The sequence below is a fragment of the Salmo salar genome, chromosome ssa01 (assembly GCF_905237065.1).
Source record: "Salmo salar chromosome ssa01, Ssal_v3.1, whole genome shotgun sequence".
NCBI lineage: Eukaryota > Metazoa > Chordata > Actinopteri > Salmoniformes > Salmonidae > Salmo > Salmo salar.
The window spans coordinates 64770326-64798162 of NC_059442.1; the positions used below are offsets into that span (position 1 = coordinate 64770326).

At 44.6% G+C, this 27837-nt stretch overlaps 1 protein-coding gene across 1 annotated transcript in view; it reads right to left on the reverse strand.

Moving 5' to 3' along the window:
• The window catches only part of LOC106608714 (VPS10 domain-containing receptor SorCS1-like), a 109264-nt gene extending 91938 nt beyond the window's left edge, over positions 1 to 17326 (reverse strand). Inside the window, exon 1 of the mRNA XM_014206816.2 lies at positions 16572 to 17326. Coding sequence (XP_014062291.1) covers positions 16572 to 17291 — 720 coding nt within the window. The 5' untranslated portion in view covers positions 17292 to 17326. The remainder of the gene's footprint in view (positions 1 to 16571) is intronic.
• Between the last annotated feature and the right edge of the window lie 10511 nt (positions 17327 to 27837).

Consider the following 27837-nt stretch of genomic DNA (forward strand, 5'->3'; position numbering starts at 1 on the left):
TGCATGGCCGGATAAAAAACATACCCGATTTAATCTGGTTACTACTCCTGCCCAGTAACTAGAATATGCATATAATTGTTTGATTTGGATAGAAAATACCCTAAAGTTTCTAAAACTGTTTGAATGGTGTCTGTGAGTATAACAGAACTCATTTGGCAGGCCAAAACCTGAGAAGATTCCAAACAGGAAGCGCCCTCTCTGACCATTTCTTGGCCTTCTTGATCATCTCTATCCAAAACAGGGGATCTCTGGCATAACGTGACATTTTCTAACGCTCCCATAGGCTCTCAGAAGGCGCCAGAACGTTGAATGATGACTTTGCTGTCCCTGGCTGAAAAAACAGTAGCGCATTTGGTAAGTGGTCGATCTGAGAACAATGAGACTGGGGCGCGCGTGCACGAGACGACTCCATGTTTACATTTTCAGTCTTTGAACGAAAACAACGACTCCCGGTCGGAATATTATCGCTTTTTTTAACGAGAAAAAAAATCGCATAAAAATTGATTTTAAACAGCGTTTGACATGCTTCGAAGTACGGTAATGGCATATTTTGAATTTTTTTGTCACGAAACGCGCCGGGCGCGTCACCCTTCTTTACCCTTTGGATAGTGTCTTGAACGCACGAACAAAACGCCGCTATTTGGATATAACTATGGATTATTTGGAACCAAACCAATATTTGTTATTGAAGTAGAAGTCCTGGGAGTGCATTCTGACAACGAACAGCAAAGGTAATCCAATTTTTCTTATAGTAAATCTGAGTTTGGTGAGTACCAAACTTGGTGGGTGTCAAAATAGCTAGCCTGTGATGGCCGGGCTATCTACTCAGAATATTGCAAAATGTGCTTTCACCGAAAAGCTATTTTAAAATCGGACACCGCGATTGCATAAAGGAGTTCTGTATCTATAATTCTTAAAATATATATATTTTTTTTTGTGAACGTTTATCGTGAGTAATTTAGTAAATTCACCGGAAGTGTTCGGTGGGAATGCTAGTCACATGCTAATGTAAAAAGCTGGTTTTTGATATAAATATGAACTTGATTGAACAAAACATGCATGTATTGTATAACATAATGTCCTAGGAGTGTCATCTGATGAAGATCATCAAAGGTTAGTGCTGCATTTAGCTGTGGTTTTGGTTTTTGTGACATTATCTGCTAGCTTGAAAAATGAGTGTCTGATTATTTCTGTCTGGGTACTCTGCTGACATAATCTAATGTTTTGCTTTCGTTGTAAAGCCTTTTTGAAATCGGACAGTGTGGTTAGATTAACGAGAGTCTTGTCTTTAAAATGGTGTAAAATAGTCATATGTTTGAGAAATTGAAGTAATAGCATTTCTAAGGTATTTGAATATCACGCCACGGGATTCCACTGGCTGTTGACTAGGGTGGGACGCAAACGTCCCACCTAGCCCAGAGAGGTTAACGACTCATGGTGTAATCATAACAACATACAGCAACTCAAGTCCTTCTGCTCACCCGATCTAGAATTCCTTACAATTAAGTGCAGGCCATTTTACCTACCTAGAGAATTCTCGTCAGTTATCGACAGCTGTGAAGATTCCCCCTCAAAAAGACACCAAGACAGACATCAAGGAACTTCACTCACCTATATGCAAACTGCAAACCATACATCTTGAGGCTGAATTTATTGAAGCTGGGGTTTAAACAAAGCAAATTTGAGAAAAAGTCTACCTAAATTCCTACAGCATATTGATTGCGCTATGCTCATGCGCAACACACTCGACCACTGCTACTCTAACTTCCGTGATGCATACAAAGCCTTCCCCCAGCCTACCATCGGCAAATCCGGCCATCCTGCTCCTTCCGTCTTATAGGCAAAAACTCAAACAGGATGTACTAGTGATGAGAAACATTCAATGCTGGTCGGACCAATCGGAAGCCACGCTTCAAGATTGTTTTGATCACACGGACTGGAATATGTTCCAGTCAGACTCAGAGAACAACATCGACCTATACGCTGACTCGTGAGTGTGTTTATAAAGAGGTGCATTGGAGATGTTGTACCCACTGTGACTGTTAAAACCTACCCTAACCAGAAACCGTGGATGGATGGTGGCATTCGCGCAAAACTGAAAGCGCGATCCACCGTGTTTAACCATGGAAAGAGGTCTGGGAATATGTCTGAATATAAACAGCGTAGCTATTCCATCAACAAGGCAATCAAACAAGCAAAATGCCAGTACAAGGATAAGGTGGAGTCGCAATTCAACGGCTCAGATACGAGACGTATGTGGCAGGGTCTACAGGAAATCATGGACTACAAAAATAAATCCAGCCATGTCACGGACACCAACATCACGGTTCCAGACAAACTAAACACCTTTTTGCCCGCTTTGAGGATAATACAGTGCCACCGTCGCGGCCCTCTAACAAGGACTGCGCCCCCCCACCCCCTCATTCTCCATGGCTGACGTGAGTAAAACATTTAAACGTGTTAACCTCTCTAGGGTAGGTGGCACCAAATCGTCCCACCTACGTAACAGCCAGTGTAATCCCGTGGCGCGATATTCAAATACCTCAAAAATGCAAAAACTTCAATTTTTCAAACATATGACTATTTTACACCATTTTAAAGACAAGACTCTCGTTAATCTAACCACACTGTCCGATTTCAAAAAGGCTTTACAACGAAAGCAAAACATTAGATTATGTCAGCAGAGTACCCAGCCAGAAATAATCAGACACCCATTTTTCAAGCTAGCATATAATGTCACATAAACCCAAACCACAGCTAAATGCAGCACTAACCTTTGATGATCTTCATCAGATGACAACCCTAGGACATTATGTTATACAATACATGCATGTTTTGTTCAATCAAGTTCATATTTATATCAAAAACCAGCTTTTCACATTAGCGTGTGACTAGCATGTGACTAGCATTCCCACCGAACACTGCCGGTGAATTTACTAAATTACTCACGATAAACGTTCACAAAAAGCATAACAATTATTTTAAGAATTATAGATACAGAACTCCTCTATGCACTCGATATGTCCGATTTTAAAATAGCTTTTCGGTGAAAGCACATTTTGCAATATTCTCAGTAGATAGCCCGGCATCACAGGGCTAGATATTTAGACACCCAGCAAGTTTAGCACTCACCAAAGTCAGATTTAATATAAGAAAAATGTTATTACCTTTGCTGTCTTCGTCAGAATGCACTCCCAGGACTTCTACTTCAATAACAAATGTTGGTTTGGTTCAAAATAATCCATAGTTATATCCAAACAGCGGCGTTTTGTTCGTGCGTTCAAGACACTATCCGAAAGGGTAAATAAAGGTGACGTGCATGGCGCAATTCGTGACAAAAAATGTCTAAATATTCCATTACCGTACTTCGAAGCATGTCAACCTCTGTTTAAAATCAATTTTTATGCCATTTTTCTCATAAAAAAGCGATAATATTCCGACCGGGAATCTGCGTTTAGGTAAACAGACGAAAGAAAATAAAGCATTCGGTCGACTCGGGCATGCGCCTAAGCCCATAGTACTATGATCGGCCACTTGCCAAAAGCGATAATGTGTTTCAGCCAGAGGCTGCCTCGATATCGTTCAGCTTTTTCCCGGGCTCTGAGAGCCTATGGGAGCCGTAGGAAGTGTCATGTTAGAGCAAATATCCTCAGTCTTCAATAAAAAAGCCAAGATGAAACACTTGTCAGACAGGCCACTTCCTGCATGGAATCTTCTCAGGTTTTGGCCTGCCATTTGAGTTCTGTTATACTCACAGACACCATTCAAACAGTTTTAGAAACTTTAGGGTGTTTTCTATCCAAAACCGATTAAATCGGGTACGTTTTTTATCCGGCCGTGTCAATACTGCCCCCTAGCCCTAACAGGTTAACCCTCGCAAGGCTGCTGGCCCAGACGGCATCCCAAGCCGTGTCCTCAAAGCATGCGCAGACCAGGATGCTGTTGTTTTTACGGACATATTCAATCGCTCCCTATCCCAGTCTGCTGTCCCCACATGCTTCAAGACGGCCACCATTGTTCCTGTACTCAAGAAGGCAAAGATAACTGAACTAAATGACTACCGCCCCGTAGCACTCACTTCTGTCATCATGAAGTGCTTTTACAGACTATTCAAGGATCATATCACCTCCACCTTACTGGCCATCCTAGACCCACCTCAGTTTGCATACCGCCCCAAAAGGTCCACAGACGACGCAATAGCCATCACACTGCATACTGCCCTATCCCATCTGGACAAAAGGAATACCTATGTAGGAATGCTGTTCATTGACTACAGCTCAGCATTCAACACCATAGTACCCTCCAAGCTCATCATCAAGCTGGAGGCCCTGGGTCTCAACCCCGCCCTGTGCAATTGGGTCCTGGACTTTCTGACGGGCTGCCCCCAGGTGTTGAAGGTAAAAAACATCTCCACTTCGCTGACCCTCAACACTGGGGCCCCACAAGGGTGCGTGCTCAGCCCCCTCCCGTACTCCCTATTCACCCACGACCGTGTGGCCATACACGCCTCCAACTCAATTATCAAGTTTGCAGACGACACAACAGTAGTGGGCAACAGCGACGAGACAGCCTACAGGGAGGAGGTGAGGGCACTCGGAATGTGGTGTCCGGAAAACACCACAGCAGTGGAGAAGGTGGAAAGTTTAATGTACACATCGTAGACAAACTGAAATGCTTCACTCACACAGACAGTGTGGTTAAGAAGGAGCAACAGTGCCTCTTCAACCTCAGGAGGCTGAAGAAATTTGGCTTGTCACCCAAAACCCTGACAAACTTTTACAGATGTACAATCGAGAGCATCCTGTCGGGCTGTATCACCGCCTGGTACAGCAACTGCACTGCCCTCAACCACAAGGCTCTCCAGAGGGTGGTGCAGTCTGCACAATGCATCACCGGGGGCAAACTACCTGCCCTCCATGACACCTACAGCACCCGATGTCACAGGAAGGCCAAAAAGATCATCAAGGACATCAACCACCCGAGCCACTGCCTGTTCACACCGTTACCATCCAGAAGGCGAGGTCAGTACAGGTGCATCAAAGCTGGGACCGAGAGACAGCTTCTCGAAAAACAGCTTCTAGAGACTGAATAGCAGCTTCTATCTCATGTTTCTCACTACTAAACAGCAATCACTAACTCAGAGAGGCTGCTGCCTACATTTAGACCTGATCACTTTAATAAATGGATCACTAATCACTTCATACAATTCACTCCAAATAATGCCACTTTAATAATGTTTACATATCTTACATTACTCATATCACATGTATATACTGTATTTTATACCATCTATTGCACCTTGCCTATGCCGCTCGGCCATCGCTCATTAAAAATCTTACATGTGCATATTCTCATTCACCCCTTTAGATTTGTGTGTATTAGGTAGTTGTTGGGGAATTGTTAGATTACTTGTTAGATATTACTGATATTTGATTTGACAAGGAGGAGGATGCACAGCGAACTGCAGACCGTACCCCCTTGTCACCATCCTCATCACCCATTGTGAATGACCATACATTATCTCCTGAAGGGACAGTGCACCACCCTGAGGACTGTGATTAAACAAAAAATGTTTTGGGCATGCTTGTTTTCTTATCCACCACTCTTGACAACTGTGTGTCTGAATGTGAGGAAGGAATTATGTTTATTATGCCCACACCTGGACAATACCACACTTTCAATACCCATGAACACAGAGGAACCATGGTACCGCCATTCTGATACCCGGCCCACACCAGGTTTGGGGACTTCAGCAACAGTAACTTACCCCCATTGACCAAGCCACTTAGGAGCACTGCCACCACAGTAGATTAATAGGGAGCAGGGCCTGCTGCTAGGGTCGCAAGGTCTGCTCCTTCCCCCTTGCCGCAGAAGAATCAGCTTCCACCCCTCTCTGCTACGACCCAGCATGGCGTCTGTGCCAAGATGTCCGCCACTGCCCAGAAGCACCAAGATGGTCAAAAACTGACCTTGATGCCGCCCCATGACCCAGGGCAACCCATCTCTGGTATGGACCATTTCCTTCACACCTCTAGAACTGCTGAGCCGCCCTCACTAAGGTAAAGAACACGTAGAGCTTTCATAGGTAAAGATCCCGTAGAGCTGCATCCTGTTTTTTTTTTTTTAAACAGTTCTGTAAGGACTCCATAGCCAAGCAACCTTGGTGGCAAAACTGGCTCATCTAAAAAAATCCACCTGTCCCTCTTAGGAACCAGTCCCTTAGCCTGGTACACTTTGTCAAGCTGATCCGCTGAGAACCAGCACTGTTTATTCGGAAGCACCATGCTAGGATTAGCCCCCTTGTTAGCCTCTGGAGCTAAGTAACTCGCCAGTTTTATGCAAATGAGCCCCATCTCCTCCATACCCTCTACATTTATGAACTCACCATAACATGGTAGAACCAGTCTGGCTGAATGAGGGGAATCCCAGGATGCCTTTAGCTCATCTGCAAAGTCTTTAAACAGGGTTAAGTGACGCTTCACCACTGAAGGGACAGGTGGCCAATTCCTTCCACCAAACCTGGAGGAACCCTCCAAAGCCAACCAGGGATAGTATAGCATCCCCTGAATTCAGACTCTGAACACTGCCAGAGAAACTAGAATGAGCCTCACTCGGCTGGGATTACACCCCTATCAACTCCGACCTCCACTGTTGCTCTCTTTCGGCCTCAGACAACCCTTCCTGAGGTCACTTCACCGGAAAACCCCTCGCCAGCAGCTCCAATCTTTCTCACAAAGTCCACCCAATGGAAGTTGAGCCCAGCCGGAGACAATGGTCACAGAAACTGGTCCGAGCCAAAACCTTCTGAGTGTGTTTCTACCCCAGGCAAACACGACAGTAGCTTTAATTTTCATTGTGAAATCACATGCCCTAGGGCACATTCAGATGTTCAAACTCAGTTGGTTAGCCTTTTTGAACTTACTCTTACAACTGGCTATCTTACTCAAGCAAGGCAACATTAGCTTCACAAGCAGAGCAGAAAGTAGTTAGCTTTTAGCAAACACAAAAACAGATACCAAGTCCCAAAACTTGCAACATCTAGGGGGACAAGTACTCTCTCCCCACTAACAAACACCTAAGTCGAAGCCAAATCTCATAGTCTTTGTGTGCTTGAAAAGTTTGTAAATTCTGTGACACGTTCTTCCTTCAGGCGAGCAGAAGAGCAAAGAATTTTGTTAATGAATTTTGTAAAAAACGATTTAATCCATTTTAGAATAAGGCTGTAACCTAACAAAATGTGGAAAAAGCCAAGGAGTCTGAATACTTTCCGAATGCACTGTATGTGATACGTGGTTGGGATACGACTGTCATATGTGGTTGTCTCACCTGGTGATCTTAAGATGAATGCACTAGCTGTCGGTCGCTCTGGATGGGAGTGTCTGCTGAATGACTAAATTGTAATGTAAATCTAGTGCTATGTATGTATATTCATGCATATTATGTATTTTATTTGTTATGTTGTTTTCTGTTTGGACCCCAGGAAGAGTAGCCGCTGCCTCGGCAGGATCTAATTGGGGCTCCTAATGAATAATAAATACTAAATCCAATGCTGAATGAAACTGAAAAGGATACACACAGAACAATAAAGTATGTAATTATATAAATGAGACATGTAGTGAATTACGCTATTCACTGAATATACAAAACATTAAGAACATCTGCTTTTTCCATGACATAGACTGACCAGGTGAATCCAGGTGAAAGCAATGATCCCTTATTGATGTCACTTCTAAAATCCACTTTAATCAGTGTAGATGAAGGGGAAGAGACAGGTTAAGGAAGGATTTTTAAGCCTTGAGACAATTGAGACATTGAATGTGGATTGTGTACCATTCAGAGGGGGAACGTGCAAGACAAAATATTTCCGTGCCTTTGAACAGGGTATGATAGTAGGTGCTAAGCGCACCGGTTTGTGTCAAGAACTGCAACGCTGCTGGGTTTTTCACGCTCAACAATTTCCTGTGTGTATCAAGAATGGTCCACCACCCAAAGGACATCCAATCAACTTGACACAACTGTGGGAATAATTGGAGTCAACATGGGCCAGCCTCCCTGTAGAACGCTTTGACACCTTGTAGAGTCCATGCCCCTCACAAATTGAGGTTGCTGTGAGGGCAAAGGAAAATAACCCCATACTTACTGTAAAATATGGTGGTGGATCTTTGACGCTACGGGGCTATTTTCCTTCCACTGGTCCTGGTGCACTTGTTAAGGTTAAAGGCATCATGAACTTTACCAAGTACCAGGATATTTTAACCAAAAACCTGGTTGTCTCTGCCAGGAGGCTAAAACTTAGTCACAAGTGGATCTTCCAGCAAGACAATAACCCCAAGCTCACCTCAAAATCCACCCTTATGAAAAAATATTACATTATAACTGGAGTATGCTGCAAATACTGCATCCAAAAGAACACCGTTATATTACTGCAGTAATTTTGCAGTGTAACTGTAGTTTTTTTCCCAGGTTTTTTTTCCAAGATGGCGTAGCAGTGCAGATGTAGTTTGTCGTCCTCTCGTTTACTTTTTGTATTTTTCATCTTTTTTTGTATATATTTCAATTTATACTTCAATCTCTTTTCCATTTTTAGATTAAATATACCTTCCGGTAACCCACCTTACTCAATGTGACACGGATCCGCAATTTTTGTTGTTGTTGACCTTATAGCCAAAACCTCTATCAGGAGCTAGCCATCAGAAGCTAACCAGCTAATTAGCTACTAGCAATTTAGTCCTTGTTAGCCACTGCTAGCAGCCTTTACCCTCTGCACAGGCACCAGACGTTTTTTAGCCTGGATAATACCTGCCAGCCTCGGACTGTTTTTCTCCACTACAACGCCGGATTCCTGCCGTAAACCCTGGACCATTACTCCTGATCATCACAGCTAGCTAGCTGCCACCGGGTGACCCAGCCCCGAAGCTAGCCCTGAGCCAGGCACATGTCCCGGCTAGCAAACGAAATTACTACAACTACAATACCTCTTTCGCCATCTTCTGGCCCGGTCCCTTTGTTGACACGGCGGCCCGCTGTACCACCACAACTGGTCCGCAGACGTAATTCCATCCGACATCGGAGTGGATGCTTCTACTAGCCCTGGCCTGCTAACTTTAAACGCTGTGTCTCCCGCATGCTAGTGTAGCAACGACTACTCCGCAGCTTCCCTGTTCCAGCTATTGCTGTTCACTGGACCCTATAAATCACTTGACTACATAGCTGATGCCTGCTGGACTGTTCATTAATCCCGGTTCTCCACTTTGTTTACTTTTGTTTATCTGTCGGCCCTAGCCCCAAACTCAGGCCCTGTGTTTAGTTAACCGACCCTCTCTGCCCATTCATCGCCATTTTACCTGTTGTTGTTGTCTTAGCTGATTAGCTGTTGTTGTCTTACCCGTTGTTGTCTTAGCTAGCTCTCCCAATCAACACCTGTGATTGCTTTATGCCTCTCTCAAATGTCAATATGCCTTGTATACTGTTGTTTAAGATAGTTATCATTGTTTTAGTATACTGCGGAGCCCCTAGTCCCATTCTACATGCCTCAGATACCTCCTTTGTCCCACCTCCCACATATGCTTTGTTCCGGAACTCCAATTTGAGCAGCAGCAGCTGAAAAATGAGCTCCTACAAATATTGAAATTTACATGGTTTTTAGAGTGAAGTACATCGGAAAAAAGCAAAAGAAAACTGCAAGACTGAATAGGAGAAAAAACAAGCAACAAACAAAGAAGATAGGCTTTTGAAAAATAACTATTTTTCATAAAATTGTAGTTATCTTAGCTAGCTGAATTGTTTACCAGTTGCTAAGCAGTTGCTAGGGACTCTTTTGGAAGAAGCTAGCTAGCTAACGAAGAACAACAAAGAACATCTAGTTAACAGAAGAAAAGAAAGAGAAAATCAGGACAGAAGAAAAAGGATATCAAAGTGAAACAGTTCTCTAAAGACACAGGAGACAATAATACAAGAAACAACACTTCTGTAGCTTGTCAACTATGTGTCTGTCTATCCCTGTTCTCTCCCCTCTGCACAGGCCATACAAACGCTTCACACCGCGTGGCCGCTGCCACTCTAACCTGGTGGTCCCAGCGCGCACGACCCACGTGGAGTTCCAGGTCTCCGGCAGCCTCTGGAACTGCCGGTCTGCAGCCAACAAGGCTGAGTTCATCTCAGCCTATGCTACCCTCCAGTCCCTAGACTTCCTGGCGCTGACGGAAACATGGATTACCACAGATAACACTGCTACTCCTACTGCTCTCTCTTCGTCTGCCCACGTGTTCTCGCATACCCCTAGAGCATCGAGCCAGCGGGGTGGTGGCACTGGAATCCTCATCTCTCCCAAGTGGACATTCTCTCCTTCTCCCCTGACCCATCTGTCTATCTCCTCATTTGAATTCCATGCTGTCACAGTTACCAGCCCTTTCAAGCTTAACATCCTTATAATTTATCGCCCTCCAGGTTCCCTTGGAGAGTTCATCAATGAGCTTGACGCCTTGATAAGTTCCTTTCCTGAGGATGGCTCACCTCACAGTTCTGGGTGACTTTAACCTCCCCACGTCTACCTTTGACTCATTCCTCTCTGCCTCCTTCTTTCCACTCCTCTCCTCTTTTGACCTCACCCTCTCACCTTCCCCCCCTACTCACAAGGCAGGCAATACGCTTGACCTCATCTTTACTAGATGCTGTTCTTCCACTAATCTCATTGCAACTCCCCTCCAAATCTCCGACCACTACCTTGTATCCTTTTCCCTCTTGCTCTCATCCAACACTTCTCACTCTGCCCCTACTCGGATGGTATTGCGCCGTCCCAACCTTCGCTCTCTCTCTCCCGCTACTCTCTCCTCTTCCATCCTATCATCTCTTCCCTCTGCTCAAACCTTCTCCAACCTATCTCCTGATTCTGCCTCCTCAACCCTCCTCTCCTCCCTTTCTGCATCCTTTGATTTTCTCTGTCCCCTATCCTCCTGGCCGGCTCGGTCCTCCCCTCCTGCTCCGTGGCTCGACGACTCACTACGAGCTCACAGAACAGGGCTCCGGGCAGCCGAGCGGAAATGGAGGAAAACTCGGCTACCTGCGGACCTGGCATCCTTTCACTCCCTCCTCTCTACATTCTCCTCTTCTGTCTCTGCTGCTAAAGCCACTTTCTACCACTCTAAATTCCAAGCATCTGCCTCTAACCCTAGGAAGCTCTTTGCTACCTTCTCCTCCCTCCTGAATCCTCCTCCCCCTCCCCCCTTCTCCCTCTCTGCGGATGACTTCGTCAACCATTTTGAAAAGAAGGTTGACGATATCCGATCCTCGTTTGCTAAGTCAAACGACACCGCTGGTCCTGCTCACACTGCCCTACCCTGTGCTTTGACCTCTTTCTCCCCTCTCTCTCCAGATGAAATCTCGCGTCTTGTGACGGCCGGCCGCCCAACAACCTGCCCACTTGACCCTATCCCCTCCTCTCTTCTCCAGACCATTTCCGGAGACCTTCTCCCCTTCCTCACCTCGCTCATCAACTCATCCTTGACCGCTGGCTACGTCCCTTCCGTCTTCAAGAGAGCGAGAGTTGCACCCCTTCTGAAAAAACCTACACTCGATCCCTCCGATGTCAACAACTACAGACCAGTATCCCTTCTTTCTTTTCTCTCCAAAACTCTTGAACGTGCCGTCCTTGGCCAGCTCTCCTGCTATCTCTCTCAGAATGACCTTCTTGATCCTAATCAGTCAGGTTTCAAGACTGGGCATTCAACTGAGACTGCTCTTCTCTGTGTCACGGAGGCTCTCCCCACTGCTAAAGCTAACTCTCTCTCCTCTGCTCTCATCCTTCTAGACCTATCTGCTGCCTTTGATACTGTGAACCATCAGATCCTCCTCTCCACCCTCTCCGAGTTGGGCATCTCCGGCGCGGCCCACGCTTGGATTGCGTCCTACCTGACAGGTCGCTCCTACCAGATGGCGTGGCGAGAATCTGTCTCCGCACCATGCGCTCTCACCACTGGTGTCCCCCAGGGCTCTGTTCTAGGCCCTCTCCTATTCTCGCTATACACCAAGTCACTTGGCTCTGTCATATCCTCACATGGTCTCTCCTATCATTGCTATGCAGACGACACACAATTAATCTTCTCCTTTCCCCCTTCTGATAACCAGGCGGCGAATCGCATCTCTGCATGTCTGTCAGACATATCAGTGTGGATGACGGATCACCACCTCAAGCTGAACCTCGGCAAGACGGAGCTGCTCTTCCTCCCGGGGAAGGACTGCCCGTTCCATGATCTCGCCATCACGGTTGACAACTCCCTTGTGTCCTCCTCCCAGAGTGCTAAGAACCTTGGCGTGATCCTGGACAACACCCTGTCGTTCTCCACTAACATCAAGGCGGTGACCCGATCCTGTAGGTTCATGCTCTACAACATTCGCAGAGTACGACCCTGCCTCACACAGGAAGCGGCGCAGGTCCTAATCCAGGCACTTGTCATCTCCCGTCTGGATTACTGCAACTCGCTGTTGGCTGGGCTCCCTGCCTGTGCCATTAAACCCCTACAACTCATCCAGAACGCCGCAGCCCGTCTGGTGTTCAACCTTCCAAAGTTCTCTCACGTCACCCCGCTCCTCCGCTCTCTCCACTGGCTTCCAGTTGAAGCTCGCATCCGCTACAAGACCATGGTGATTGCCTACGGAGCTGTGAAGGGAACGGCACCTCCATACCTTCAGGCTCTGATCAGGCCCTACACCCAAACAAGGGCCCTGCGTTCATCCACCTCTAGCCTGCTGGCCCCCCTACCTCTGAGGAAGCACAGTTCCCGCTCAGCCCAGTCAAAACTGTTCGCTGCTCTGGCACCCCAATGGTGGAACAAGCTCCCTCACGACGCCAGGACAGCGGAGTCAATCACCACCTTCCGGAGACACCTGAAACCCCACCTCTTTAAGGAATACCTAGGATAGGATAAAGTAATTATTCTAACCCCCCCCCTTAAACGATTTAGATGCACTATTGTAAAGTGGTTGTTCCACTGGATATCATAAGGTGAATGCACCAATTTGTAAGTCGCTCTGGATAAGAGCGTCTGCTAAATGACTTAAATGTAAATGTAAATATATGCGGTGACCTCACCCACTATAACCAGCGTGTCCAGAGATGCAACCTCTCTTATCATCACTCAGTGCCTGGGCTTACCTCCACTGTACCCGCACCCCACCATACTTGTCTGCACATTATGCCCTGAATCTATTCTACCACGCCCAGAAATCTGCTCCTTTTATTCTTTGTCCCCAATGCACTAGACGACCAGTTTTGTTAGCCTTTAGCCGTAAACTCATCCTACTCCTCCTTTGTTCCTCGGGTGATGTGGAGGTTAACCCAGGCCCTGCGTGTCCCCAGGCACTCTCATTTGTTGACTTCTGTAATCAAAAAAGCCTTGATTTCATGCATGTTAACATCAGAAGCATCCTCCCTAAGTTTGTTATACTCACTGTTTTAGCACACTCCGCCAACCCTGATGTCCTAGCCGTGTTTGAATCCTGGCTTAGGAAGGCCACCAAAAACTACAACATTTTCCGTCAAGATAGAACTGCCAAAAGGGGAGAAGTTGCACTCTACTGCAGAGATAGCTTGCAAAGATCTGTCATACTTTCCAGGTCTATGCCCAAATAGTTTGAGCTTCTATTTTAAAAAATGAATCTCTCCAGAAATAAGTCTCTCACTGTTGTCGCCTGTTATAGACCCCCCTCAGCTCCCAGCTGTGCCCTGGACACCATATGTAAATTGATTTCCCCCCATCTATCTTCAGAGTTCGTTCTGTTAGGTGACCTAAACTGGGATATGCTTAACACCCCAACAATATAAGCTAGATCCCCTCAATCTCACACAAATCATCAAGGAAACCACCAGGTACAACCCTAAATCTGTAAACATAGGCACCCTCATAGATATTATCCTGACCAACTTGCCCTCTAAATACACCTTAGCTGTTTTCAATCAGGATCTCAGCGATCACTGGCTCATTGCCTGCATCCGCTATGGGTCCGCGGTCAAACGACCACCCCTCATCACAGTCAAACGCTCCCTAAAACACTTCTGCGAGCAGGCCTTTCTAATCGACCTGGCCCGGGTATCCTGGAAGGATATTGACCTCATCCCGTCAGTCGAGGATGCCTGGTCGTTCTTTAAAAGTAATTTCCTCACCATCTTAAATACATTACATTACATTTAAGTCATTTAGCAGACACTCTTATCCAGAGCGACTTACAAATTGGTAAATAAGCATGCCCCTTTCAAAAAAATGTAGAACTAAGAACAGATATAGCCCTTGGTTCACTCCAGACCTGACTGCCCTTGACCAGCACAAACACATCCTGTGGTGGACTGCAATATCATCGAATAGTCCCTGTGATATGCAACTGTTCAGGGAAGTCAGGAACCAATACACGCAGTCAGTCAGGGAAGCAAAGGCTAGCTTTTTCAAACAGAAATTTGCATCCTGTAGCTCAAACTCCAAAAAGTTCTGGGACACTGTAAAGTCCATGGAGAACAAGAGCACCTCCTCCCAGCTGCCCACTGCACTGAGCTAGGTAACACGGTCACCACCGATAAATCCATGATAAACCGAAAATTTCAACAAGCATTTCTTTACGGCTGGCCATGCCTTCCTCCTGGCTACCCCAACCCTGGCCAACAGCTCGGCACCTCCCGCAGCTACTTGCACGATTCTCTCCAGCTTCTCCTTCACCCAAATCCAGATAGCAGATGTTCTGAAAGAGCTGCAAAACCTGGACCCGTACAAATCAGCTGGGCTAGACAATCTGGACCCTCTCTTTCTAAAACTATCCGCCGCCATTGTTGCAATCCCTATTACCAGTCTGTTCAACCTCTCTTTCATATCGTCCGAGATCCCTAAAGATTGGAAAGCTGCCGCGGTCATCCCCCTCTTCAAAGGGGGTGACACTAGACCCAAACTGTTATAGACCTATATCCATCCTGCCCTGCCTTTCTAAAGTCTTTGAAATCCAAGTTAATAGACAGATCACTGACCATTTCGAATCCCACCGTACCTTCTCCGCTGTGCAATCCGGTTTCTGAGCTGGTCATGGGTGCACCTCAGCCACGCTCAAGGTACTAAACGATATCACAACTGCCATCGATAAAAGACAGTACTGTGCAGCCGTCTTCATCGACCTGGCCAAGGCTGGATGCAGTCTATCACAGTGCCATTCGTTTTGTTACCAAAGCCCCTTATACCACCCACCACTGCGACCTGTATGCTCTAGTTAGCTGGCCCTCGCTACATATTCATCGCCAGACCCACTGGCTCCAGGTCATCTATAAGTCAATGCTAGGTAAAGCTCTGCCTTACCTCAGCTCACTGGTCACAATAACAACACCCACCCGTAGCATGCGCTCCAGTAGGTATATCTCACTGGTCGTCCCCAAAGCCAGCACCTCCTTTGGCCGCCTTTCCTTCCAGTTCTCTGCTGCCAGTGACTGGAACGAATTGCAAAAAAAAATAAAAAAATAAAAAGAATAAAAAAATTCAATAAAAAAATTAAAAATAAATCGCTGAAGCTGGAGACTTACATTTCCCTCGCTAACTTTAAATATCAGCTATCTGAGCAGGTAACCGATCGCTGCAGTTGTACATCGTCCATCTGTAAATAGCCCACCCAATCTACCTACCTCATCCCCATATTGTTTTTATTTACTTTTCTGCTCTTTTGCACACCAGTATCACTACTTGCACATCATCATCTGCTCATCTATCACTCCAGTGTTAATCTGCTAAATTGTAATTACTTCATTACTATGGCCTATTTATTGCCTTACCTCCTCACGCCATTTGCACACACTGTATATAGACTTTCTTTTTTTTCTATTGTGTTATTGACTGTACGCTTGTTTATTCCAGTGTAACTCTGTGTTGTTGTTTGTGTCGCAGTGTTTTGCTTTATCTTGGCCAGGTCGCAGTTGTAAATGAGAACTTGTTCTCAACTAGCTTACCTGGTTAAATAAAGGTGACATTTTTTTAAATAAATGTAAAATAAGTTAGAGTGCAGTATAAATGCATTTTAACTTCAGTACTGTACATTGCAGTTATTCTGCAATTACTGTGTCCAAAATACCACAATCAACTGCAGTCACTGCAGTTTCAAAACTGCAATCTCTTTTTGTAAGGGTACAAAGAAAAATTGGCCACAAAATCAACATGTTTTTAGGCAATTTGAGTCTGTGGACTTGAAACCCATTGAAAGCATGTGGTTTTAATTGAACAGGGCAGTCCTGTGTTTTTGTGAGTGTGATTCCAATTTCCACAATCCAGCTCTTCAGCATTCTCTCATTAAATGGCCTGCTGCACTGGTCTGCAGGGCCAGGGCATTATCAGTGCCCATGGTCTTCCAATGCCACACAATTTAAACCAAGCTTCAGGATTTGAACTAGATGCGTACACAATACATCTTAACTACATATTATAGACCCTTCAGAAGACCAAGTCCACCACCTAAATTGCTATTATAAAATACAGAAAATACAGGCTAAATGTTATACCATCAAGACGATTATGCAATGTGCAAGGGTGCAATCATCATTGCCAAGTTTGACTTACACTGCTATTTTGGCCGGACCAATGCACCATGGCTTGGTTATGAGCTGAATCCCCGGTGAGTGCGAATGTAGAACTAATGAGTTTAAACTCATCATGTTGCCCCGAGGTTGAGGCATCTTCAATGTTCCATCGGAATCCGGACCAAGTTGCTCTGCTCTCCGCCGTCTGGAAGCTACGCTTTCGTCTCCTTCCACGGCTCCTAAAACTTGCTCCAACCTTGTTTTTTGATAATTCATGTCGTTTAAGTCTATTTTCTCTTCCAAAACAATTCATTTTATTATGTCTAGTGTTATTGACGGATACTTTGAGGGTGGCAGATGGAATATCTATGCCCGAGCCACTTTGATGCTGATAAAGCTCCTCAGAACTGGAAAGTTTCTCCCTTCGCTGACGTTTTTCAAATCCACGGCTGTATGATTTATTTGCAATGGGCTGCTCGGATTTACGCACTGAAATGACCTTCCCATCACCGGAGACGCGCTCTAAATATTCCGCAACTTTCACTTCTTTACATCTGCCATTAAAGGGGTGACAACGTGGTGACTTCTCTGCAAACCCCACAACTTCACCCTCTGGTACTTTTCCAAATGGATCAAATACCACTTCAGAGAGTTCCTGGGGAGCCGGCTTGATAACAGGGAGTTGGCATGATGGAATGCACCTTATCTCCGTTTTGATCAAGTCCAGGGTGGAAGTTAGGGTAAAGAGCCACATCCACATAGCAATGTAACAATAAGGGCAGCAGCCGGTTACGGTTGCCTCCATCCTTGGTTTAAGTTAGTCCGCTTTGAATTGTGTCTTGTAGATAATAGAATAATTTTTAGGGTTTGATTATTATCTGTTGAATCGTTTCGGGAACGTAGGTTGATACGGTGCGCGAAGAAGTGCTCAAACAAGTAGTGATGCAAACGATGCACTGAGGAGGAGCTGGGGGTTAGATTCAGTCATGATAGGAGAGAAAAGAGAGGGGCTATATTTCCCATGTGCTTTCTTCCACATGATCTCAACCACGATAGAAAATTAATGATTGGAACATATCTAACATGATTCCATTTCCATTTGAAGTGACTTACTGTTTAGGGGAATTTAGTCTTTGGATAACATAGAAAATGAGAACTTATTTTAGTCATATTTTAATAAGGAACAGCCCTTAAAACATACTGATGCATTGTTAATGATGTACTCCATTGGACCAATTGATGCATATAGGCTGCTTAATTTTTGTCAAGAAATGTTGGCTACATTTTCAAATCAACTTAGCCTATGTATTTATTTTTGATCAGAGCAGTCTTTGGAGACCTTAACTATGTCCACACTTTGTATTGTCATTAATACGCCATTAATAGACCAATTATAAGACATGTGTTCATAATTTGCAATTCGTTATTAGTATATTACATTTTTGAACGCAAGTAACATGGGTAAGAGTAACGATAGATCACTTATAAGGCATTTATTAATGAATAGTAAATAATCTATAAATCATAATTATATTCATATAACATTTTAATACCCCTGTTCAAAATAATTTATCTTCTCAATGTCATTCTTACAAACGCATTTACAAATCATTAGTAAACTGTAACCCTCCCTTGATATCTTTTCATTTTGTATCAGAATGGACGGTTAACTGAGCAAAGAGCATCAGATATTCAGCAGTAACATTCCTTCAGACAGCGATATGTAGATAGTGACTCAAGTATACTGCTCAAAAAAATAAAGGGAACACTTAAACAACACATCCTAGATCTGAATGAAAGAAATAATCTTATTAAATACTTTTTTCTTTACATAATTGAATTTGCTGACAACAAAATCACACAAAAATAATCAATGGAAATCCAATTTATCAACCCATGGAGGTCTGGATTTGGAGTCACACTCAAAATTAAAGTGGAAAACCACACTACAGGCTGATCAAACTTTGATGTAATGTCCTTAAAACAAGTCAAAATAAGGCTCAGTAGTGTGTGTGGCCTCCACGTGCCTGTATGACCTCCCTACAACGCCTGGGCATGCTCCTGATGAGGTGGCGGATGGTCTCCTGAGGGATCTCCTGGACTAAAGCATCCGCCAACTCCTGGACAGTCTGTGGTGCAACGTGGCGTTTGTGGATGGAGCGAGACATGATGTCCCAGATGTGCTCAATTGGATTCAGGTCTGGGGAACGGGCGGGCCAGTCCATCGCATCAATGCCTTCCTCTTGCAGGAACTGCTGACACACTCCAGCCACATGAGGTCTAGCATTGTCTTGCATTAGGAGGAACCCAGGGCCAACCGCACCAGCATATGGTCTCACAAGAGGTCTGAGGATCTCATCTCAGTACCTAATGGCAGTCAGGCTACCTCTGGCAAGCACATGGAGGGCTGTGCGGCCCCCCAAAGAAATGCCAACCCACACCATGACTGACCCACCGCCAAACCGGTCATGCTGGAGGATGTTGCAGGCAGCAGAACGTTCTCCATGGCATCTCCAGACTCTGTCACGTCTGTCATGTGCTCAGTGTGAACCTGCTTTCATCTGTGAAGAGCACAGGGCGCCAGTGGCGAATTTGCCAATCTTGGTGTTCTCTGGCAAATGCCAAACGTCCTGCACGGTGTTGGGCTGTAAGCACAACCCCCACCTGTGGACGTCAGGCCGTCATACCACCCACATGGAGTCTGTTCCTGACCGTTTGAGCAGACACATGCACATTTGTGGCCTGCTGGAGGTCATTTTGAGGGGCTCTGGCAGTGCTTCTCCTGCTCCTCCTTGCACAAAGGCGGAGGTAGCGGTCCTGCTGCTGGGTCGTTGGCCTCCTCCACGTCTCCTGATGTACTGGCCTGTCTCCTGGTAGCGCCTCCATGCTCTGGACACTACGCTGACAGACACAGCAAACCTTCTTGCCACAGCTCGCATTGATGTGCCATCCTGGATGAGCTGCACTACCTGAGCCACTTGTGTGGGTTGTAGACTCCGTCTCATGCTACCACTAGAGTGAAAGCACCGCCAGCATTCAAAAGTGACCAAAACATCAGCCAGGAAGCATAGGAACTGAGAAGTGATCTGTGGTCCCCACCTGCAGAACCACTCCTTTATTGGGGGTGTCTCGCTAATTGCCTATAATTTCCACCTGTTGTCTATTCCATTTGCATAACAGCATGTGAAATTTATTGTCAATCAGTATTGCTTCATAAGTGGACAGTTTGATTTCACAGAAGTGTGATTGACTTGGAGTTACATTGTGTTATTTAAGTGTTCCCTTTCTTTTTTGGAGCAGTGTATATTATCCTGCCCATCACCGTGTCATTTGCTCTGGACTTTCACCTTAGTTAATGCCATGGAATTACAAGTGTTGAAATACAGTGCACTCTTGTTAAAAAAAGGTGCTATCTAGAACCTAAAGGTAAATTTAAAGAACCGTATTTGGTTCCAGGTAAAACAATATTGTGTTCAATGTAGAACCCTTTTCACATGGAACCCAAAAGGGTTCTACCTGGAACCAAAAACGGTTTTCCTAAGGGCACAGCCCAATAACCCCTTTGGAACCCTATTTCCTAAAAGTGTGAGGAGCGAACACAAAAGCATGTTTATTGTGTTAATTTTCAAAATTGGCCCATGACCTGTTGTCATCTTTGGAAATGGCCATTTGCCAATCTGACTGAGTGTCCAGCACAGCTAAGATAATGAGAAGGTCAAACTCTAAGATACTATTCTGTAAAAGTAATACAACAATCATTAACTTTATTAGCAAAATAGTTGTGCATGAAGTTGCTGAAAATATGCTAAATTATGGCAATACATTGGCCAGTGAATATACTATATAAAATCCTTCATACTGTGCAATGACTACTTGGATTGAATCCAACATTGGGGCTCTATTAGATGTGGAAGCCATCCTCATAAAGCCAATTCTTTCATTCTATTCCTGAGTAACAGTTAATCAATAGGATGAGGTTGGACTTGACTGATGCCTTAGAGCGTCTCCATATTGAGCTGTCCTCCCCATCTCTTTGCTTGTGCCGGGACATGTTCCTGTTACATGGAGGGGTCAGCAGCACAGAGACATCTTTCGTTCGCAGCCATTAGCAATGCAGTGTGCACTAGCTGTCTCAATCTGTTTCAGTTATGCTGCATCAGATGGGAGGAAGCCCGCCTAATGCAGATGGATGGGTGATTGGGAATTTCAATCATGATTATAGGCCTATGTGTGCAGACCAGCGTTTCCCAAACTCGGTCCTCACATTTTGGTTTTTGCCCTAACAGTACACAACTAATTCAAATTAGCAAAGCTTGGTGATTAGTTGATAATTTGAAACAGATGTGTAGTGCTAGGGCACAAACACATTTGAATAAATGTGGGTTTGGACACTCTTATGTAGGTGTCATAATGTGTTATGACGCTGGGTGTCAAGCGTTACCGAAAACAAACATAAGATCCCTGTTGCATAAAGAAGTACTGTATTGGCATCCCAAGTGGCGTAGTGGTCTAAGGCACTGCTCGGGTTAGGGGATGGTTTTGCCGGGGGTGCTTTACTTGGCTCATCGGGCTCTAGCGACTTCTTTCCTCCGGCACATTGGTGCGGCTGGGTGGGTGTTAAGAAGCGCGGTTTGACGGATCATGTTTCGGAGGAATGGTTCGACCTTCGCCTCTCGAGCCCGTTGGGGAGTAGCAGTGATGAAACAAGATCTAAAAAAATATTGTTGAAAATTTTGTTTTGTCTAAACAGAAGGGGACAAAACAAAAGGCAATGAAGGAAGAAATGCCAGGGTGTTAGTCATGCAGTGTCCACCCCTCCTCCCCAACAAACATCTACCTTTACTGCAGCAGGATCTGTGGCTATGGATCAGACTCAGCATCACCTCCAAACTCACAGATATGGCTCCCATAGGGAGATAATCCTGTGATTTAATCACAGATGATTACATATTTAATCCTGTCTTTTCTGTCAGAGGACTAAATATGAAAGAAATTCAACCAGCCATGCACTGTCCTAGTATCAATGTTGTGTTGAATAGGTTTTTGAGCTAGCTCATTTTAGTGAATGACGCTTGAGACTTCCACTTCAATTAGTACCCGCAACACATCTGGGGCAGCTGAAGAGATGATCACCTTTTCAAATAATGATTTCAAATACATTACTGAGAGAAAAGGTGAAAGGCAATACAGGTAGCAGGTTAAGTGTTTTGACTCTTGTGGAATACTGTAGGCCATATGTATTGATGTCAAAACTCCTCTCGTCTATTTCACTGAAGAAAAAGGATAAGTAATGTGAGCCTTTCAGGTTCTGTGGCAGCTAAGGTTTGGGTATTACAAACCAGATAAATTATATTCTATTTTCAAAGTTATATGAATAACACATGTACTAAAGAGATTTGTACAGATATATCAAACTCGAACTTGTTTAGGATCAATAGACGACTATAGAGAGGTGGATGAATTTCCCAACACATATCATTTAAAAGATGAACTTCTGAGAAGCTAAATTTTTATTTATTTTTTATAATTATTTTATTCTTTTTTTTTTTATAATTACTTATTCATTTTTATTCCGTTTCTTTTATTTATTTTTTATTTTTCTTTTTTTTTTATTAATTTTTTAATTTTTTTATTTTTTTTATTTTTTTTCTACTGCATCATTGATTGTATGTTGTTTTACTCCATGTGTAACTCTGTGTTGTTGTATGTGTCGAACTGCTTTGCTTTATCTTGGCCAGGTCGCAATTGTAAATGAGAACTTGTTCTCAACTTGCCTACCTGGTTAAATAAAGGTGAAATAAAAAAATACATTTTTTTTAGAGATAGATATTTCTTCTTGCATCACACCAACATTCTCTGAGGCCTTTGGCACAAGTGGTGTATACGAGTACAGTACCATCATGTTTGATCTGTTGCCTTCACCCAGGTTAGACAGTGTCCTCTCATCTCTTTGTCCTCCCTCTATCCACTTCTCACTGGGTTGAACACAGTCAGTCTCTCCCCTCCCTCTTAAGTGTCCCAGTAGAAACAGCTGTGGGAGTTCACTTTGATGTAGTGTGATCAGAGTTGGGTAGGTTACTTTCTGAATCTAATCCGTTACAGTAAGTAGTTACCTGTCCAAAATTGTAATCAGTAACTTAACTTTTGGATTACCCAAACTCAGTAACTTGATTACATTCAGTTACGTTTAGATTATTTTCCCTTAAGAGGCATTAGAAGAAGACAAAAATGTATGCTACGAATTGAACGACATCTATCGCAGGATAAATCAATGTTAAAGTTTACCTAGCTGGCCATATATGGATGTTACATTTTACTTTATGGGTTGGTTATGTAGGCTCCTTCTAACCCATCGCTTTGCACTACATATAACAACACGATTAAATTATATCTTTACATTAAAAACCAAAGTCTTTAATGTTAGAATTCCAGTCATTCCGATAAATGTTATACCCCTTGATCTTCAAGAATAGGACTTGGAAATATGGAAGCATAGATTAGCCAAATTGTTTTATCTGAGCATAACCCCAAAACGAAGGACTTATTAGCCAGCCCTACTCTGTGATTATGATTTTGTTGTCATGGAGGACAGATTGGGCTCATTGATTCAAGTTGAAAAATAAATGCTGCGCTCATGGAATGGTATGCTTTGAGCACTACTGAAAAGTACTATTTACATGTGAAAAAAATGAATGCAGATGCTGCATTTGATATAGGCCTATTGTTTACAATATTGTTGGTAACACTTTGATATCTTGATAATATGCAGCTGTTTAAAGAGCAAACCCACAGATGAAACAATAACAAAACGGTTGCCCCGCCTCTGTTTTGGTAAAAAGCTGAAGGACGGGCCTGGAGAAATGTAACCACTGTCAGATTAATAGCCAGAGCTATGGATGCAAGGGTTGACCATCCATGATATCAAAATTATGCTGGCCTTCTAGGCAGAGTTGCAAAGAAAAAACCATGCGTCTGGGCAATACAGTGCGCATTTCCGCATAGCTCGGTGCTTTCTCGATCTGTCACTCCCCGTAATAAGCACGGGGAGTTGGCTCAGGTCTACAACCTAACTTAGCCATACTACCTGTGTGTCCCCCCCCCCTCCCATTTGGGGGGGGGGGCTGCCACTCGCACTTGCCAATCCTTGCGTATAACGCCTCGTAATGGCGCCACTCCGCCTTAGCTGCCTCCAGCTCCTCCTTAGGGCGCCGGTACTCCCCCACCTGGTGCCATGGTCCTGCCCCATCCAGGATCTCCCCCAGGTCCATGACTCTTCATAGCTCCTCTGCTGCTCCTTCCTCCGCTGCTTGGTCCTCTTATGGTAGGTAGTTCTGTCATATGCGTCGTAGAAAGTGGACCAAAATGCAGCGGGTGCTGTGCTCATCTTCTTTTATTTTAGATAAACGTGAACACTTAACAAAAATAACAAACAACGACGAAACAGTTCTATAAGGCTTACCAGCTATACAGAAAATACCTACCCACAAACACAGTGACAAAAACACCCTACTTAAATATGGCCTCTAATTAGAAGCAACGAAGAACAGCTGCTTCCAATTGAAGGCCAAACCAAACCTGAACATAGAAATAGACTAAATAGACATTCAAACATAGAAATAGACAACATAGAACATTACCCAAAACCCAAGACACATAAATCAAACACACTCTCTGCCACGTCCTGACCAACTAATATAACAAAACAACCCCTTTACTGGTCAGGACGTGACAGTGGATGGCTATTCACAAATCTAAATGTGTATTTTAACCCAATAATGGTTGAATTCAAGAAGTTTAAGCTGCCTATCAATCATTGTTTTTGGAATCAGTGGACAGCCAGTGAAAAATGTGCTCTTGCAACTGCTGCATAGTGCAGATCCCAGCCTGTGGAATAAAAGTGGGTCTTTTATTGCTCAATCTAATTAATGTGGTTAAAAAATAATCATCTATAGGCCTAATGGACACATGCTCAAACACCTACACTTTTGATAGACGTAAAGGGGCAATCTGTAGCTGCTACATCCATACCATCCAAAAGTTTCACACATTGAATCTAGGGTTTTTCTTTGTTTTTACTATTTTCTACATTGTAGAATAATAGTTAACACATCAAAACTATGAAATAACAGATATTGAATAATGTAGTAACCAAAAAAGTGTTAAACAAATCAAAATATATTTTACATTTGAGATTCTTCAAAGTAGCCACCCTTTGCCTTGATGACAGCTATGTGTTATTCTAAACTGTTGTTCTAAACTCAGCAAAAAAAGAAATGTCCTCTCACTGTCAACTGCGTTTATTTTCAGCAAACTTAACATGCGTAAATGTTTGTATGAACATAACAAGATTCAACAACTGAGACATAAACTGAACAAGTTCCACAGACATTTGACTAACAGAAATTGAATAATGTGTCCCTGAACAAAGAGGGGGATCAAAATCAAAAGTAATAGCCAGTATCTGGTGTGGCCACAAGCTGTATTAAGTACTGCAGTGCATCTCCTCCTCATGGACTGCACCAGATTTGCCAGTTCTTGCTGTGAAATGTTACCCCAATCTTCCACCAAGGCACCTGCAAGTTCCCGGACAATTCTGAGGGGAATGGCCCTAGCCCTCACCCTCCGATCCAACAGGTCCCAGGCGTGCGATCTGGGCTCTTCGCTGGCCATGGCAGAACACTGAAATTCCTGTCTTGCAGGAAATCACGCACAGAATGAGCAGTATGGTTGGTGGCGTTGTCATGCTGGAGGGTCATGTCAGGATAAGCCTGCAGGAAGGGTACCACATAAGAGAGGAGGATGTCTTCCCTGTAACGCACAGCGTTGAGATTGCCTGCAATGACAACAAGCTCAGTCCGATGATGCTGTGACACACCGCCACAGACCATGACAGACCCTCCACCTCCAAATCGATCCTGCTCCAGAGTACAGGCCTCGGTGTAACGCTCATTCCTTCAACGATAAACGTGAATCCGACCATCAACCCTGGTGAGACAAAACCGCGACTCGTCAGTGAAGAGCACTTTATGCCAGTCCTGTCTGGTCCAGCGACGGTGGGTTTGTGCCCATAGACATCATTATTGCCGGTGATGTCTGGTGAGGACCTGCCTTACAACAGGCCTACAAGCCCTCAGTCCAGCCTCTTTCAGCCTATTGCGGACAGTCTGAGCACTGATGGAGGGATTGTGCGTTCCTGGTGTAACTTGGGCAGTTGTTGTTGCCATCCTGTACCTGTCCCGCAGGTGTGATGTTCGGATGTGCCGATCCTAATCACCGATCCTGCCATAGGTATTATCATTGATATTGCTCCATGCTCTCATTCTCACCACTAACAGTAGAATAACACATTTTTGTTAATCCCATAATTGAATTTTAGGTCAACAGACTATGGAACCACATATGAGTGCGCCTGCCCAGTCCAGTACGTCCTGTTCCTGCTCCTCGCACTAGCCCTGTGGTGCACGTCCCTAGTCTGGCGCCTCTAAAGCCAGCCCCACGCACCAGGCCTTTAGTGCGCAGTCCCCGTCTAGAGCTTCCGGCGACAGTGCCCCGTCTAGAGCTTCCGGCGACAGTGCCCCGTCTAGAGCTTCTGGCGGCAGTGCCCACAGTCCGGAACTGACCGACAGAGACGGCCCACAGTCCGGAACCGACCGACAGAGACGGCCCACAGTCCGGAACCGACTGACAGACGGCCCACAGTCCGGAACCGACCGACAGTCCGGAACCGACCGCCAGAGACGGCCCACAGTCCAGAACTGACCGCCAGAGACGGCCCACAGTCCGGAACTGACCTTCAGTCCGGCGCAGCCAGAGTCGCCCGCCAGTCCGGCGCAGCCTAGGTCGTCCCTCGACCCAGAGTCTACAGTGGGGGTATGTGACCTAGAGCCTTCAGCGGGGGTGAGCGGGTTAGATTGGGGACTAAGCCCGGAACTAGAGCCACCTCCATAGGGGGGAGTGTTGGGAAGGGGGGGTGTTGCACTAGAACCGTCGGTGACGGTGGCCACCCTCCCTCCCCTCCCTTTAGGTTGGGATTGTTTTTGTTTACTTTATTGTTAAGGTGCATTCGGTGTCTGCACCTTTGGGGGGGTACTGTCTCGTCCTGACCAGTAAAAGGGTTGTTTTGTTATATTAGTTGGTCAGGACATGGCAGAGGGTGTGTTTGATTTATGTGTCTTGGGTTTTTGGGTAATGTTCTATGTTGTCTATTTCTATGTTTGAATGTCTATTTAGTCTATTTCTATGTTCAGGTTTGGTTTGACATTCAATTGGAAGCAGCTGTTCTTCGTTGCTTCTAATTGGAGGCCATATTTAAGTAGGGGGTTTTTGTCACTGTGTTTGTGGGTAGGTATTTTCTGTATAGCTGGTAAGTCTTATAGAACTGTTTCGTCATTGTTTGTTATTTTTGTTAAGTGCTCACGTTTATCTAAAATAAAAGAAGTAGATGAGCACAGCACCCGCTGCGTTTTGGTCCACTTTCTACGACGCACATGACATCCACAATAACAACAATCTGTAAGGCGTAAATAACTAAATGAGAGAGCAGCAGTGTGATTGACATCAATGTGCCAAGTAGATATCAATAATAAGTTATATCCGTATCGCCGCAGTCCACACCACTGCTGTCATCCTTACCTCCAAGCATTTATTCAAGTTGGATCGTCTTTGGATGCTGACAGCAGTCACACCATTGGCAGACATAGCTTGGACTGTAGCCTAAAAAAGCCTATTCCTGCTCTTTTCCAGAAATCCATCAAACACATGTGGTGTGTCATCATAGTGGTCTCTGACTTGTGGTCAGACTCGCTCAGGTGGAACTAACTTAAATCAATGCTGATTTGAATGTCATTGAGAAAACAGAGAAGTGTCAAAGATTTTTTTATGCAAACATCCTCTCTGAATTTAAAAGCAATCCTCGAAGTAATCATCTAGTTTTTCAAAGTATCTGTAATCTGATTGCAATATTTTTTGCTGGTAACGTAACGGATTACAGTTGCCATTTTTTTTGTAATCCCTTACATGTAACGGATTACATGTAAACTGTTACTCCCCAACCCTGAGTATGATATACACCAGCCCTGCTGCTCTCTCCGTGTTCCATTCTTTAAGTCAACAGCCCCAGGTCTTATGTTACTTTGTTTTTTCCCTCTCCTCTCCACTATGGTGGGGGCTTCTTGTGGAGCAGAAGTAATTCCAGCCTGGCCCTGAGTAGGTTTATTGTAGTCTCAGAGTTTTGTGCATCTCCAGTGTAAGAAGGTTCCTTGTGGCTAAATTGAGGTTTCCAGACTTTTTCGCCTGTCTAATTAGTC